Here is a 14311-nt window from a genome sequence, read left to right on the forward strand (position 1 = left end):
AAGAGGTAGCTTCTGATTCCAGGATCTCCATTTGGAAGGGTTTACCTCTCCTAGACTGTTGTAGAACATTTCTCTCCTAAGAGACTTGTAAATGTTTTTTTCCCCTTCTTTTTCTTTTCCCACTTTGTCATTGTTGTTAAGGATTGCACTCCTCTGTCCTTGAAGGCCTGCTTGTGGGAGGAATTGGAAGGTTCCTTTTCCTCCCAGTGCTTGTAGGAGAAGGGAGCTGTGACAGTCAGCATAACTGGAACTACAGCTTCAGACACCAGGCCATCTCCTCATCAGAAGGAGAGTATGAGAGGTGCAGTTTTGTCTGTGGGCACATGTATTACTCAGGATTAGTCTGGGTTTCAAACAACTGAAAACCAAAAGGAGCATGGCTCAAGCATGTTGAAATTTATTTCTCTCACATGTTAAAAGTAGGCAGCGTGGGGCTAGTAGGATGACTTCATAATTCTGCAGGTTCCTTCCTTCTGTTTTACTGCTCTGCCATCCTCAGCATGTGACTTCTGGCTGGTGGTCCAGGATGGCTACTCAAGCTCTAGTCATGTCTGCGTTGTAGCTGACAGGAAGGACAAAGAAAGGCAGCTCTCACCCTTCAAAGATACTCCTATAAGGTCTTACTTATGCGACACTTTGCTTATATCCCTGGGTTAAGAACTTAGTTACTTGGCCATACCTGCCTGCAAAAGAGGCTGGGAAATGTCATCATTATTTTGGGCAGCCGGACTCTAGCTAAAATTTCTATTACTAAGGAAAGATGGAAGAACAGATATTAGAAGATATGTAGCCATCTTTGCCACAGAGAGACTTTGGGGATTTGCTTCTGCTTAGGGATTGGATCTGGATCTGCTATTTGAGTATTTCTCAGCAACAAGCCCCTAGAGAGCCTGGAAGATGCTCACATGGGTCCCACACTCATTGGTGCAGGCTTGCAGCAAGGAAATGAGATCAGAGGAAGAGGGAAGGCGTGGATGTTTTAATTGTGGTAGTTGAGTCTGAGCGCCTGGCCTCCAGACTCAGCCTGGCTGTCTTGTATTTGAGCTCTGGTGTAGTCCTTGCTGCTAGATGGGAATGGGAGTTCTGGGAGGCGGGTGGGGGGTGGGGTGGGGAGGTGGGGGATCAGATGGTGAAATTTTGTTTCTTAATTAGAATCAGGAAAACATTCGAGGAAGCTGGCTTCTACTTGGTAGACTGTTCTCAGAGCTCTCTGTTCTCTGGCAGGGCTGAGCGTCCAGTGAAGCAAGCAGGGCTCCTGGGGCCAGCATTTAAGGACGCACTCATTCTCAGGTTTGCCAGGTTGTCCCTCGACAGTGAGTGCCTACTTAAATTTTGCTCCCTGGGCTCCTTACTCAGCTTACTCTACTCCTGGTCCTGCTCCCTGGCTACATAGTGTTGTTGTTGTTGTTTGATAAATTTTATTTATTTATTTATTTATTTTTGGCTGCGTTGGGTCTTTGTTGCTGCGCGTGGGCTTTTCTCTAGTTGCGGCCAGCGTTGTGGTGCGCGGGCTTCTCATTGCGGTGGCTTCTCTTGCTGCAGAGCACAGGCTCTAGACGCATGGACTTCAGTAGTTGTGGCTCGTGGGCTCTAGAGCGCAGGCTCAGTAGTTGTGGTCCACGGGCTTAGTTGCTCGGCGGCATGTGGGATCTTCCTGGACCAGGGCTCGAACCCATGTCCCTTGCACTGGCAGGCGGATTCCTAACCACTGCACCACCAGGGAGGTCCTACACAGTGGTTTTTTTTTTTTTTTTTTTCCCTGCGGTACGTGTGCCTCTCACTGTTGTGGCCTCTCCCGTTGAGGAGCACAGGCTCCGGACGCGCAGGCTCAGCGGCCATGGCTCACGGGCCCAGCCACTCCGCGGCATGTGGGATCCTCCCGGACTGGGGCACGAACCCATGTCCCCTGCATCGGCAGGCGGACTCTCAACCACTGCGCCACCAGGGAAGCCCCACAGTGGGGTTTTTTTTTGTTTTTGTTTTTTAATTTACTTTTGGCTGTGTTGGGTCTTCGTTGCTACGCGTGGACTTTTCTCTAGTTGCGGCGAGTGGGGGCTACTCTTCATTGTGGTGCGTGGGCTTCTTATCGCGGTGGCTTGTCTGTTGTGCAGCATGGGCTCTAGGCACGTGGGCTTTGGTAGTTGTGGCTCATGGGCTCTAGAGTGCAGGCTCAGTAGTTGTGGCTCACGGGCTTAGTTGCTCGCGGCATGTGGGATCTTCCTGGACCAGGGCTTGAACCCGTGTCTCCTGCGTTAGCAGGCAGATTCTTAACCACTGCACCACCAGGGAAGTCCTACATAGTGTTTTGTTTTTTTTTTCTTTTTGCGGTATGCGGGCCTCTCACTGTTGTGGCCTCTCCCGTTGCAGAGCACAGGCTCCGGATGCGCAGGCCCAGCGGCCATGGCTCACGGGCCCAGCCGCTCCGCGGCATATGGGATCCTCCCAGACCGGGGCACGAACCCGTATCCCCTGCATCGGCAGGCGAACTCTCAAACCACTGCGCCACCAGGGAGGCCCCATAGTGTTTTTAATTAAGTACTTTTATTGAGAAAGAAGTGTATGTGCATGGTAAGTAAGTCAAAGTATATAAAATAGTATACAGTGGAAAAGTCTCCTCCCTCTCAGAGCTTTAGTCTTCCTCCCTGAAGCAGCTGCTGTGACCAGGCTTTTGTGTATCCTTCCATCCGGTCTTTGAGAAGGGGCTCTGCAGGGGCTTCCATTGAGGTGCTGCCTTCACTCATTGAATTCCCACTGTGTGCAGAGAGGCCCAAGCCATGGGGGCAGTTTGTAGCAGGATGGAGGGAAGGAAAAGGAGCAGAACACAGAGGAGGGAGTGCCTGTCAGTGGGCTGAGGAGTGTGTCAGCTTCTCTCCCCATTTTGCAGCCACATTTCAGTGCTACAAACCAGAAGCACAGCAAGCACAGCCAGGACATTGTGAGACAGCCTCTTTCTCCGTGTGTATGTCCATCTTTCTGTTTCTGTCGCTCTTCTTGTCTCCATCTCTTTGTCTCTGCCTCCTTGTCTTTGTCTCTTGTCTGTCTTGCCTCTGCCTCTGTCTTCTGTATATTTCTGTGTCTTTCCTCGTCAACCTTTTTTTTTTTTAACATCTTTATTGGAGTATAATTGCTGTACAATGGTGTGTTAGTTTCTGTGCTATGCGGCTGCTTCCCACTAGCTAGCTATTTTACATTTGGTAGTGTATATATGTCCATGCCACTCTCTCACTTCGTCCCAGCTTACCCTTCCCCCTCCCCGGGTCTTCAAGTCCATTCTCTACGTCTTTGTCTTTATTCCTGTCCTGCCCCTAGGTTCTTCAGAACCTTTTTTTTTTTTTAGTTTCCATATATATGTGTTAGCATACAGTATTTGTTTTTCTCCTTCATCAATCTTTTTCTCACAAGCTGCACAGCTTCTTACAAGCTGCTCTCACTTCTGCTCATTTTTGTAGTCCTGCTTCCTTCCTCTGCTTTCTTGTGGCTTTTCTTCCTCTATTACAGGGGCTCATATGTGATTTTGACTTGCTGTGGCTCCTGACTCCGCTGCTGTTAGATAGGTTCAGTCTCTTGGTATCCTGACTCCATATTCTTGGGAGAGATAATCAAATAGGCTCAGCTTGGGTCCGTTGTTGGACTCTATCAGCCGTGATAGGGAAGGGGGAGCAATTCCCAAGAAGGGGCCTGGCAGGTACTTCAAAATATGCTTACTGTATTGCACAGAGGCCTGTGGATTACTGGTGGCTATTTATTAGGTAATCCTCATGTTAGCTGATCGAGGCTTAGCTTCACACAGTGAACTCTGGTTAGCAGGGCAGGTCCCCGGGAAGACCTGCCAGCAGTGTGCATTCCTTTGGTCTTCTCCCTTCCCCCTTGGCCATTATTTACTCCCCACCGCCTCGTTTCTCCCCCACCCCCCTGCCCCCACGCACCCTATATGACTGACTAGTAAGCACCCATGTCATTTGCCAAAGTACTGAATGGAAGCTCTTAAAGTGCCATGGAGGCTGTTCAGCCACTCATGTTTATATCCACAGGCTGGCCCTAGGCCCTCCTCTCCATTTGAGTGGAGGAATGTCCAACTTTCTGAAAACTGCCTTGCTCCAGGGGATTGGCAGTTAAGCAAAAGTCATCACCATCTTGATTCCAACCAGGGTTGATCAGTTCCCATCTTTGCTTGGCAGTAAGCTTAAGAAAACAGTATGCTTTTGTTTCCCCCTAAGAATTTGTGATCTCCTTGGGGAAGTACCACCCAGATGCCTGAGGGAGAGAGAGGAACCTTCTTGAGACATATGTCCATATGACCACAGCACAAGGTACTAAGCTGTGTGTGAAGTGAGAATGTTGTAGGGTTCAGGGAGAGAGAGCTCAGGGAGGAGCTGGCTGATATATTTTAGCAAAAGGTTTTACAGAGGAAGTGGGGACTGAGCTAGACCTTGAAAGTGGGAGTTGCTATTGCCTATGGCAGAAGGAGGAGGGGAGGACATTTCTCTTATGTGTATATCCGGCATCAGTAAGGAGAGAGTCTGGCTGAAGGAGAGAGTGCAACATGGGTAGAAGTAGGTAGACGTGGACTGGAGGATGAGCCCCCAAATTTTGTAATAACATTTGAGGTTCTCGTAAAAGTTCTATTTTTGGAGGCTAGGGGCAGTACTTAGAGGTGTCACTGTGGAGCCTGTTCTCATGTCCTCTCCAAGGATCAGAGCAGTCCCTATTTAGCAGGGGTAAGGTGGTGGGACCTCTAACACAGGACCCAGGTATCACTGAGGTACGTGAGGAGCTGGAACTGGAACGTAAAGCCAGCAGTGCTGACGAGAGCCCACTTTTCCATGGGCCTATCTGAGAACTGGGAGGTTTGGATAGGAATGGGGGTGGGGGAGTCAGGGGGGTCTATGTAAGCTTGGGAATGGTAGTTAGCCTCTGTCAACCTGTTTTCTCATCTGTAAAATGAGAATAGGAATGTCTGTTTTGTGGTTGTGAGAATTAATTGAGAGAATGTATGTGAAATTGTCAGGCACATGACAGCCTTTTTAAAAAATAATTACATGCAAAACATTGTCTCCCGGGCCTCCCTGGTGGCGCAAGTGGTTGAGAGTCCACCTGCCGATGCAGGGGATACGGGTTCGTGCCCCGGTCTGGGAGGATCCCATATGCCGTGGAGCGGCTGGGCCCGTGGGCCATGGCCGCTGAGCCTGCGCGTCCCGAGCCTGCGCGTCCGGAGCCTGTGCTCCGCAGCGGGGGAGGCCACAGCAGTGAGAGGCCCGCATACCGCAAAAAAAAAACAAAAAAAAACATTGTCTCCCTAACTGCTAGGTGACCTGCCACCTGCATTTAAATTGACCTTACTTGTTGTTGGGCCTCTCTTGTCCCCATTCTCTAATGTGGCCATGGAGAGGTCTTGTGCCCCAGGTGGTTTGAAACTTTGGGAATCTGAGTGGGGAAGAATGGGTGAAGTTCACCATTCCTGGGCCTGGGGGGAATTTCCAAAAATGCTTCGGGCTGTCAGAATGCATGAATATGTGGTAGTGCATGCCTTTGTATCATTACTTGTCAACAGTGATGGGATGTTTTCCTCTCAGCTGGGGCAGATGGGGGATGTCCCCCATTTGCCTGTTCTCCTGGTTCTGACCGGTCCATCGGCCCCTTTGCCTTAGGCAGACAGGATAGAAATGATGCGCTTTGTAAAGAGAGGTTGGGCATCGGTGCCCTCAGCCCAAGCCTGCCACTGACTTTATGGTTTTCTTCCTAGGTCTGCTGACGTTTGTGAACTGTGCCTACGTCAAGTGGGGCACACGTGTGCAGGACACATTCACTTACGCCAAGGTCCTGGCACTCATTGCCATCATTGTCATGGGCCTTGTTAAACTGTGCCAGGGTAAGAAGGGCCCCAGGTCGGAAGGAGGGTGGGTGACTCCGGGAGTTCCCCTGGATTCCCTGAGGAGGATGTGGGGACTCCGTTAGCTTTACTGCTCAGCTCTTTCTGTATACGCGCTAGACTGTGTCAGTGAGAACAGGAAATCTGTTCTCGGGCTTCTTGGGCGAGGCTGGTTTGGTCTAGTGGACATGAGTTAGCCCCTCCCTCAGGGCTACTTTCCCTCTGTGGTGGTGGGGAGCATTGCAAGAAGCCAGCCGAAGGCCTAGGAGCTTTTGAAACTTGGGTTGTAATTGGGTCATAAAAGTAATCAGTGGAGATAGAGTGAGCCCTGCTCTGGCTCCTGCTTTTGGTCTGTGACCGCCAATCAGTGGGGAGGAGGGCTTGGCCCTCCTTGAGAGGGGTGGGAAGTGTGTGGGTGGCAGGGAGATGGGGTCTGGAGATGAGTGGTTATTTTGAAGCCTTTACTTTTCATCTGAACTTGCTCTTATTTAGCATTTCCTCCCAAAGTCAGCTCTCAGCAAAATATTAAAATATTGTGAAGTTGGCACTGACTTTCCTGCCTGTTGGCTTTAGAGAGCTTTTCATTCCCAGATCAGAGTAGGCTGACAGGGAGGGAAACAGGCCTCCCAATATTCCCTGACCCCTTAGAGAAGTCCTGAGGTGCCCTTGGCCAAGGATGTCTCAATCATTAGACAACACAGTTCTCTGGGTCATCTGTCTCTAAACTTGGCTGTGTTTACAATCCTCTGAGGAGCTGAGACTCCAATCTCAGACCTATTGGATCAAACTCTGGTTGGCTTGGTGTTCAAAAAGATGTGTTTTGGGGAATTCCCTGGTGGCCTAGTGGTTAGGATTCTGGCTTTCACTGCCGAGGGCCCAGGTTCAATCCCTGGTCAGGGAACTAATATTCCACAAGCCGCGTGGCGCAGCCAAAAAACAAGACAAAACAAAAAAAGAAAAAGGTGTGTTTTTAAGAAGTACCCTGGGTGAATCTTAGGCAGCTGGTCCAGTACCTTTGTGCCTGTGTGCCAAGTTAATACAGCCGGCCATCTGGATGTTCCTAGAGTCTCTGAAACATCTTGGGGTCAAATTGGGTAGTTGAGTAATTCTCCCTCCAGGATCTGTGCCCTAGGGAACAACTACTGTGTATGATGAGTGGCACCCCTGGGGTTCAGGAGTCTCTACTTTCCCTCCTCTTTGTTGCACACCCAGCCCTTTTTGCCACATTGGGGGATGGGTCTAGGCTTTCTGCAGTGGGTGACAGCAGGTTTCCTTAGAAGTCTGGGTCTTATTAAAAACCTCCAATGTGTCTAGAAGGTCTGTCTCCTGGACAGCTGGGTGCTGTTCCCTTGGCTTGCAAGTCTGCAGTGTCTGGAGGCCTCCAAGGAGGATGACAGATGTCTAGGCTGCCTCTCCAAAGGTGGAGATGGCCCAGGCCTACCCCAGACCCAGTGAGAAATAAGATCCCAGTTCCTTCAAAGCCAGTGATTTCCTGCCACACACAACCATAGCCACTGCGAGTAGAGCAACAGAGTTCTCTCCATGAGACTGAGAAACCCATTTGACCAAGTTGTGGAACTGTCTGGGCCGTGAGAGGTAGTTCCACAGGAAGATCTAATCGTTAATGAAAAATGACTCCTCTATGTGAAACAGGGTTCTTTCTAAAAATAAGAAGAACTGTGGCCTACCGTGTGGTCTCCTGCAGGAAATGGAAATTCACTAGGGCTTTGGAAAAGGTGTTATCACGTCAGAAGGCAGCCAGGAATGCCTTTGTTTTTCTGAGATTGTCTAGTTCTACTAAAGGAAAATGAACTCTTCAGAGGGAGTGGATAGGGTGCCGGGAGCTGGTGGTGGTGGTTCTTTTGGTATTAAATTGTTTTTGTTTTTTGTTTTCTTCTCCCTGCCCTCTTGCTTTTCCCTTCTTTCCTTGACCCTCCTCCTCTCTCCTTTTCTTGCCTCCCCCCTTCCTCTTTCTTGCTGCCCCTCCCCCTCCTTCCTCTTCTCCTTACACCTGCCATCTCTCCTGTCCTTCTCCTTCTTTCTCGTTCTCCTCTCTGCACGCCCCCCCCACCCCGCCACCTTTGCCCCCACAGGACACTCTGAGCACTTTCAGGATGCCTTTAAGGGTTCCTCCTGGGACTTGGGAGACCTCTCTCTCGCCCTCTACTCTGCCCTCTTCTCTTACTCAGGTTGGGACACCCTTAATTTTGTAACAGAAGAAATCAAAAACCCAGAAAGGTAAAGGTGGGATCTCACTTTCCCTAACTTGACTGGAACTCCTGCTGATAGTGGGCACGCTTGCCCTCTTTCCTTCCCTCCTCCCTCTGTCTCTCATCCCTTCTTCTTCCTGTTCCCCCTTCTCCAGCTGTGAGGGATTAGGGGTGAGGACAGGAGTGAGTGAAGGTGGGAAACCCCTGCCTCCCTGGCCTCATATTCACACTGAAGGATCCCCAGGGTCCTTCCTGGAGGAGAGGTCCTTCGGTGGGCAGCAGCTAACCCAGCTGGGGCTGAGATGTTAAGACCTTGCACTCTGGTGCTGACACTGAAGCCTGGGGAGCCAGAAGCTTATTCTGGGCAGCCAGGTTCCCAGCCTGGCCTCCAGTCCCTAGAGGACAGCGCTCCTCCTTCAGTGGGACCCAGTGGTCCCACTGGGGCGAGGATCAAATATTGATCATGAGCCGTCTTCACGGGGAAGGGTCTCTCTCTCTCTCTCTCTGTCTCCTCCCCTCTCCCTCTCTCTCTCAGGAGAAAGAGCCCGGGGGGTGGGGGTGGGGGGCGCATACTTCCCTTAGGCTACTTGGGGAAGAGGAGTCAGCCTCAAAGATCCAGAGGCCAGGGAATTCCTGGGTGACTTTGACCCCCAAGGAGAGGTTGGTTCCAGGTAGTCCTATTTCTGTTGTCCTGACAGAAATTTGCCCCTGGCCATTGGGATTTCTATGCCGATTGTGACACTCATCTACATCCTGACCAATGTGGCCTATTACACAGTGCTGAGCATTTCAGATGTCCTTGGCAGTGATGCCGTGGCCGTGGTGAGTCTGTGGGGACCCCCATCTGCTTGTCATCTCATAGTACTGAACGGCTGGATCTTTGTTTCTGCTGCCACTCCAGCTGTGCCGGGCCAGGTGGTGGGTCTGAGCCAGAGGGCAGGCTGCTCAGCAGTGACGACATTTGTCCTGAGAGGTGCAGGAGGCTGTGGAAACGTGTCCTGTGCTGAGTGCCCCTTCTGTGCTCTGTCCCCAGACATTTGCTGACCAGACATTTGGCATGTTTAGCTGGACCATTCCCATTGCTGTTGCCCTGTCCTGCTTTGGGGGCCTCAACGCATCTATCTTTGCTTCATCAAGGTACTGTGTTTCTGCTTCACCGATAACAGACCAGTATTTAATTCTCTGAGGCTCTAGGTGAATCCATCGGAGCCCTTCTTTCCCTTAGCCCTCTCTCGGACATGCAGGGTGTGTATGTGTGTGTATGCATGTGTGGCCATGATCGTATAGTGGTTAGTACTCTGTTGTGTATGCATGTGTGCCTGCGTGTCCTTGCCTTTGTACAACACTTGTGTGCTGGTCGCTTACGTTTCCATGTGAGATGAGGACAGATTGGTAAGAGGTAGAGGGGAAGAAGACAGTAGCTTGGAGGAGGGATCCTGTTGGGGACCAGACTCTAGGCTCCTGCAGATTATGCTGCAGGCCCAGGATTCATTCGTGTAATAAATGATTATTGAGCACTTGCTGTATACTGGGTACTGGTACAGGATGAGTCTGCCCCTCACATCACAGAAAACACTGCGGCCGACAGGTAGGCTCCAGCTCTTTTCTCTGCACAGAGACTTACCTGTAAGAGCACTGTCCTTCCAGTTGTTTCATAGAGAGGACCAGTTCTGCCTTTTCAGGCTGATTCTGCTACCTGGTCTCAGGGTTCTGGCACGTCCCCACTTCAGCACTTGACTTCAGCACTTGGCCCTTCTCCTTGGTGGATGTTCATTTGGAGGCAGCTGTGCACAAGCTTCTCTCATCTTCACTTAGAGAAATCACAAAACGGTTTCTCATCTCCCCTCTTCCTTACTGGACATGCTTCTAAAGGAAATGGTTTGCATCTTGACTGTCATTCATCTTTCTACCCATAGGTAGGCTTCTACTACCTTAAAAATGTTCTTGTCGAGGGTGCCAGTGACTTCCTTCTTAGCCTCCTTTTAGTTCTTATCCTGCTGGACCCCTGAAGCAAGTGATATTTACCACCCTTCTTCCTCTGAAACTATTCCCATGGCTTCTGTGACCCTCTGATATCTAAGAGGAAGTCTTCTTTCTTGATTTCTCTTCCACTCACCCTATAAATGTTGCTGTCTCCAGGGCCAGGAGTGTAATAGGCATTCAATAAATATCTGCCACATGAACAGATAGGAGAATGAATTCATGAAAGAGATAGTTTTGTCCTATTCATTCTTCATACTAATTTTGACACCCCAGTCCATGTACTTGGGGCCTCTGTAGGGCAACCAGTAATAAAGAGATCAAGGCCTTGTAAAAGAATATGGTGTCAGGGGTTCCCTGGTGGCCTAGTGGTTAGGATTCTGGGCTTTCACTGCCGTGGCCCAGGTTAAATCCCTGATTAGGGAACTGAGATCCCGCAAGCCGTGTGGCGCAGCCAAAAAAAAAAAAAAAAAAAAAAAAGTATGGTGTCATCTTCCCTCACCTCAGCCTGGTGTGGCCAACGTTGCACCCCATGTGGCTGTTCATAAGTTGCCCACTCAAAGATGATGTTTCCCATAGCCTCACCCTTATTGAGGCCCAGGACATCCCAACTGACTCTGCCAGTTGTCCCAAAATATTTAGGTAGTAGGTATATTCTAATCTCACTCAGCTATCTTGTGGCATTGACAGGATGAGGGTGAGGGTGAGGGTAGGGGACTCAGAGTAAGAATCTGGACCTGCACATGAAGTGAACTGCGGTAATGTCAAGATAATGCACAACCGTTCCTGCCTGTGTTACCTTCTTCACTTTCTCTTTATTACCCATGCAGCTGTCTTTGGCTTTGTACTAGACACCTTTGGCTCACCTTCACATCCTCTCCAGCATTCCCTCTGCATATTTCTCCTCTACTTTAGTACGGATATTAGCCTTGTGAGCCAACTTCAACATCGTGCCCTATGACATCCTTCCAGATGATACCATCAACTCCTGTGGCTCCACCTGGATGGCCCATAAGTATCTCAAACTTCACATGCGCCCCATGTGTGCTTTGTCTCCAGCTGTGAGGTTGTGGTCTGTCATTCCTCCTTACTTGGCCTTTTGGCCTCTTTTTGTTTTTGTGGGGGGTGATGCACCACACAGCTCGTGGGATCTTAGTTCCCCAACCAGGGATCGGACCTGGGCCCTCAGCAGTGAAAGCGCAGAGTCCTGACCACTGGACTGCCAGGGAATTCCCAGCCTCTTAGCCTCTTGATTTTTTCCCTTGGAGTCCACCCTCATCTCCCAGCTCAAATGTGTGGGCACACACAGAAGACCAGCAGATTTGTCCTCTGCCAGGGTGTCCACCCTCATTCAGACCTCTTCTATTATGGGCCCTTGTCACAGATGTCTGGCCATCCCCCCATACCTTAGCCTCTCCCTGCTTTAGTTGGCCTCAGTGATGTTACCAGAGTCTCTGTGTCAAATCCGGTCAGGCTGTTACTTCAGAGCCACAGCTGGTTCTTGGTGTTTGTTCAGACTCCACAGCATGGCCTCATAAGCAGGTTTTTCCCAGCACTCTCCTCACACACCTTATCCTGGGACTACAGGCATTCTAGCACCCACCTTCAAAGAGGCTATACTCTTTTATGCCTCTAAGCCTCTTTGCCTTTGCCCATGCTGTGTCTCCACCCAACACTCACCTTCTGGAAAACCCCAACTCTTCTTCCCAGTCCAGATGTGATCATCTCTTGTGAAGCTTTTTGTTCCTCAGCCCACCCCCAAGCCTGGTGCCGTGTGCTCCGTGATGCTGCTGACTACCTGGATGGCGTTCCATTTCTCTGCTGCTCTGTTTCCCAGTCAGTAGGGCTCATTAGGTGCAGAGAGAAAGCTTGGGTTGTCTCTTTGAGCCCCAGGCTCTCCCTGACGTTTCATATACCAGGAGCTCAGGGAAGGTATATGGAGGGCAGACCATCAGAAGTCTGGCTGCCCTTCTTTAAAAAGCCATTATGTTATGTAGGAAATGTGTGGGGTGGCAGAGTGGGGTACCCTGGTGGAGTGGATTGGGGTGCCAATGGATGATGGCAGGGTGAGGTATCCATTGGGTGATGGTGGGTTGCATAGCTGAGGGGCTGGGGGTGTCAGCGGGTAACAGTGGGGTAGGGCATTCATGGGTAATGGTGGAGACATCTGTGGGTAAAAGGGGGGTAGGTTGGGTTGGTCATGCATAGAGAACATGGGAGGTTCCTGAGAGACTGCCCCCTGCTTTCTTCTGGAGCTGAGCCTGGTTTGTCTGAGTGAGGAGTGTGGCTGCATGACTGAGTATAGAGATCCTCCTGACACACTTTTTTTGTCCTTCCAGGTTGTTTTTTGTGGGCTCCCGTGAGGGCCACCTCCCGGACCTTCTATCCATGATCCACGTTGAGCGTTTTACACCCATCCCTGCTTTATTGTTCAATGTAAGTTGTGCTGGGGAGTGTGGGGATTGGACGTATCTGTGTGGTACTCCTGCCAACTTTATGAGAAGACTGTTTGGGGGGAGGTGTACTAGCTTCTTGGGATACTTCCTGAGCCTCTCAGCGTTTCTTCCTTTTTCTTACAAGTTTTTAAAAATATAAAAGTAGGGCTTCCCTGGTGGCGCAGTGGTTGGGAGTCCGCCTGCCGATGCAGGGGGCGCGGGTTCGTGCCCCGGACCGGGAGGATTCCACGTGCCGCCGAGCGGCTGGGCCCGTGGGCTGTGGCCGCTGGGCTTGCGCGTCTGGAGCCTGTGCTCCGCAACGGGAGAGGCCACAACAGTGAGAGGCCCGCATATCGCAAAAAAATAAATAAATAAATAAAATAAAAGTAAAGCATAGTTATATTAGGGAAGGCAAATACTACAAAAGAATATAAACGTGAATTGGTAAGATTTATCTATCTCTTCTGTCAGTGGCTTCCTTTTTTCCTCCTCCTCCTAGCTCCTTTTTTTTTTTTTTTTTTTAAATCATATTTAGAAAAGCGAGGCCAGTTGTACACTAGCTACCCTAGGGGCCTCTGTTCATATCATAGGCATCATAGATTTATATATAGTAGATGGCATTAAAGTGTTTTATTTCAACAAAATCAGTAAATTATTAAGTATTCTGACAGATGGAAGGAGTCCTGAAGAAGGACTGTCATTTTCTAATTTGCACTAAGGTATTATTAGGTGTAAAGGCTAACAGGGACTCTGAGGAAGGCCTTACTCCAAGATTTGAAAAATAATTCATTTTCTTGTCATTTAGTTCTTTCCTTTATGGTTTCATTACTTAAAGTTTTGGATTCATCTGGAATTTATATTTTGGTGAATGGAGTGAGGTAGGCATTCACTTAATTTTTTTCTTAAATGGCTAGCCAGCTGTACAAATATCATTTATTGAATAATCCACTTTTCCACATTTTTCAAATTTTTATTATCTAAAAATAGCTAATTTTTAGAGTGCTTCTTATGTGCCAAGTACCATGATTTGCCCCTTAAATGTACAGTCATCTCAACTCATCCTTCCTCATCCTTGCATCAGCACCAAGCTTCCTTATTTAGCTTTATACTGAATATTTGAGAACTAAAGAGGGGCTGAGGGTACTTCTTCGGTTCCCCTCTCCCCCCTGGAATTTTCATCGCAATTCTCACCTGTTTATTTGTCTTGATGAACTTTTGTATCATTTTATCAAAATAACAAAATATCCTCTCAATATATTGATTGGGATAGCACTGAATTTATAAATTTAGGGCAATCTGACATCGTGTCTTGTAAATTAATCACCTTCCACCCCACTTTTTGCCTCTTACTATAGGGTCTCTTTTCTCTCTCTAGAATGGGCTCTTCTTATTTTAAATCCTTTGTTGATAATTTGGGTGAAAAGACAGGTAGGGAGAACTCCATATTCTTGAAGTTAAAGCAAATCTATTTTATTTATTTATTTTTAAATTTTATTTATTTTTTTATACAACAGATTCTTATTAGTCATCATTTTATCCACATCAGTGTATACATGTCAATCCCAATCTCCCAATTCACCCCCCCGACCCCCTGCCACTTTCGCCCCCTTGGTGTCCATACGTTTGTTCTCTACATCTGTGTCTCTGTTTCTGCCCTGAAAACCAGTTCATCTGTACCATTTTTCTAGGTTCCACATATATGTGTTAATATATGATATTTGTTTTTCTCTTTCTGACTTACTTCACTCTGTATGACAGTCTCTAGATCCACCACCTCTCTACAAATGATCCAATTTCATTCCTTTTTATGGCTGAGT

The 14311-nt window shown here is 48.9% G+C and overlaps 1 protein-coding gene across 4 annotated transcripts in view; it reads left to right on the forward strand.

Moving 5' to 3' along the window:
* Positions 1-14311, forward strand: part of SLC7A6 (solute carrier family 7 member 6) — a 39987-nt gene that overhangs the window by 18418 nt on the left and 7258 nt on the right. For all 4 annotated transcript variants that reach the window (XR_009530585.1, XM_060083528.1, XM_060083529.1 and 1 more), the window contains exons 5-9: positions 5744-5869; positions 7963-8107; positions 8778-8901; positions 9113-9216; positions 12399-12495. Coding sequence is in view for 3 of the 4 variants with exons in the window: in XM_060083528.1 (XP_059939511.1) it covers positions 5744-5869; positions 7963-8107; positions 8778-8901; positions 9113-9216; positions 12399-12495 (596 nt within the window). In the remaining variant the exon portion in view is untranslated. The remainder of the gene's footprint in view (positions 1-5743; positions 5870-7962; positions 8108-8777; positions 8902-9112; positions 9217-12398; positions 12496-14311) is intronic.

This window comes from Mesoplodon densirostris, chromosome 19 (genome assembly GCF_025265405.1).
Source record: "Mesoplodon densirostris isolate mMesDen1 chromosome 19, mMesDen1 primary haplotype, whole genome shotgun sequence".
Classification (NCBI taxonomy): Eukaryota; Metazoa; Chordata; class Mammalia; order Artiodactyla; family Ziphiidae; genus Mesoplodon; species Mesoplodon densirostris.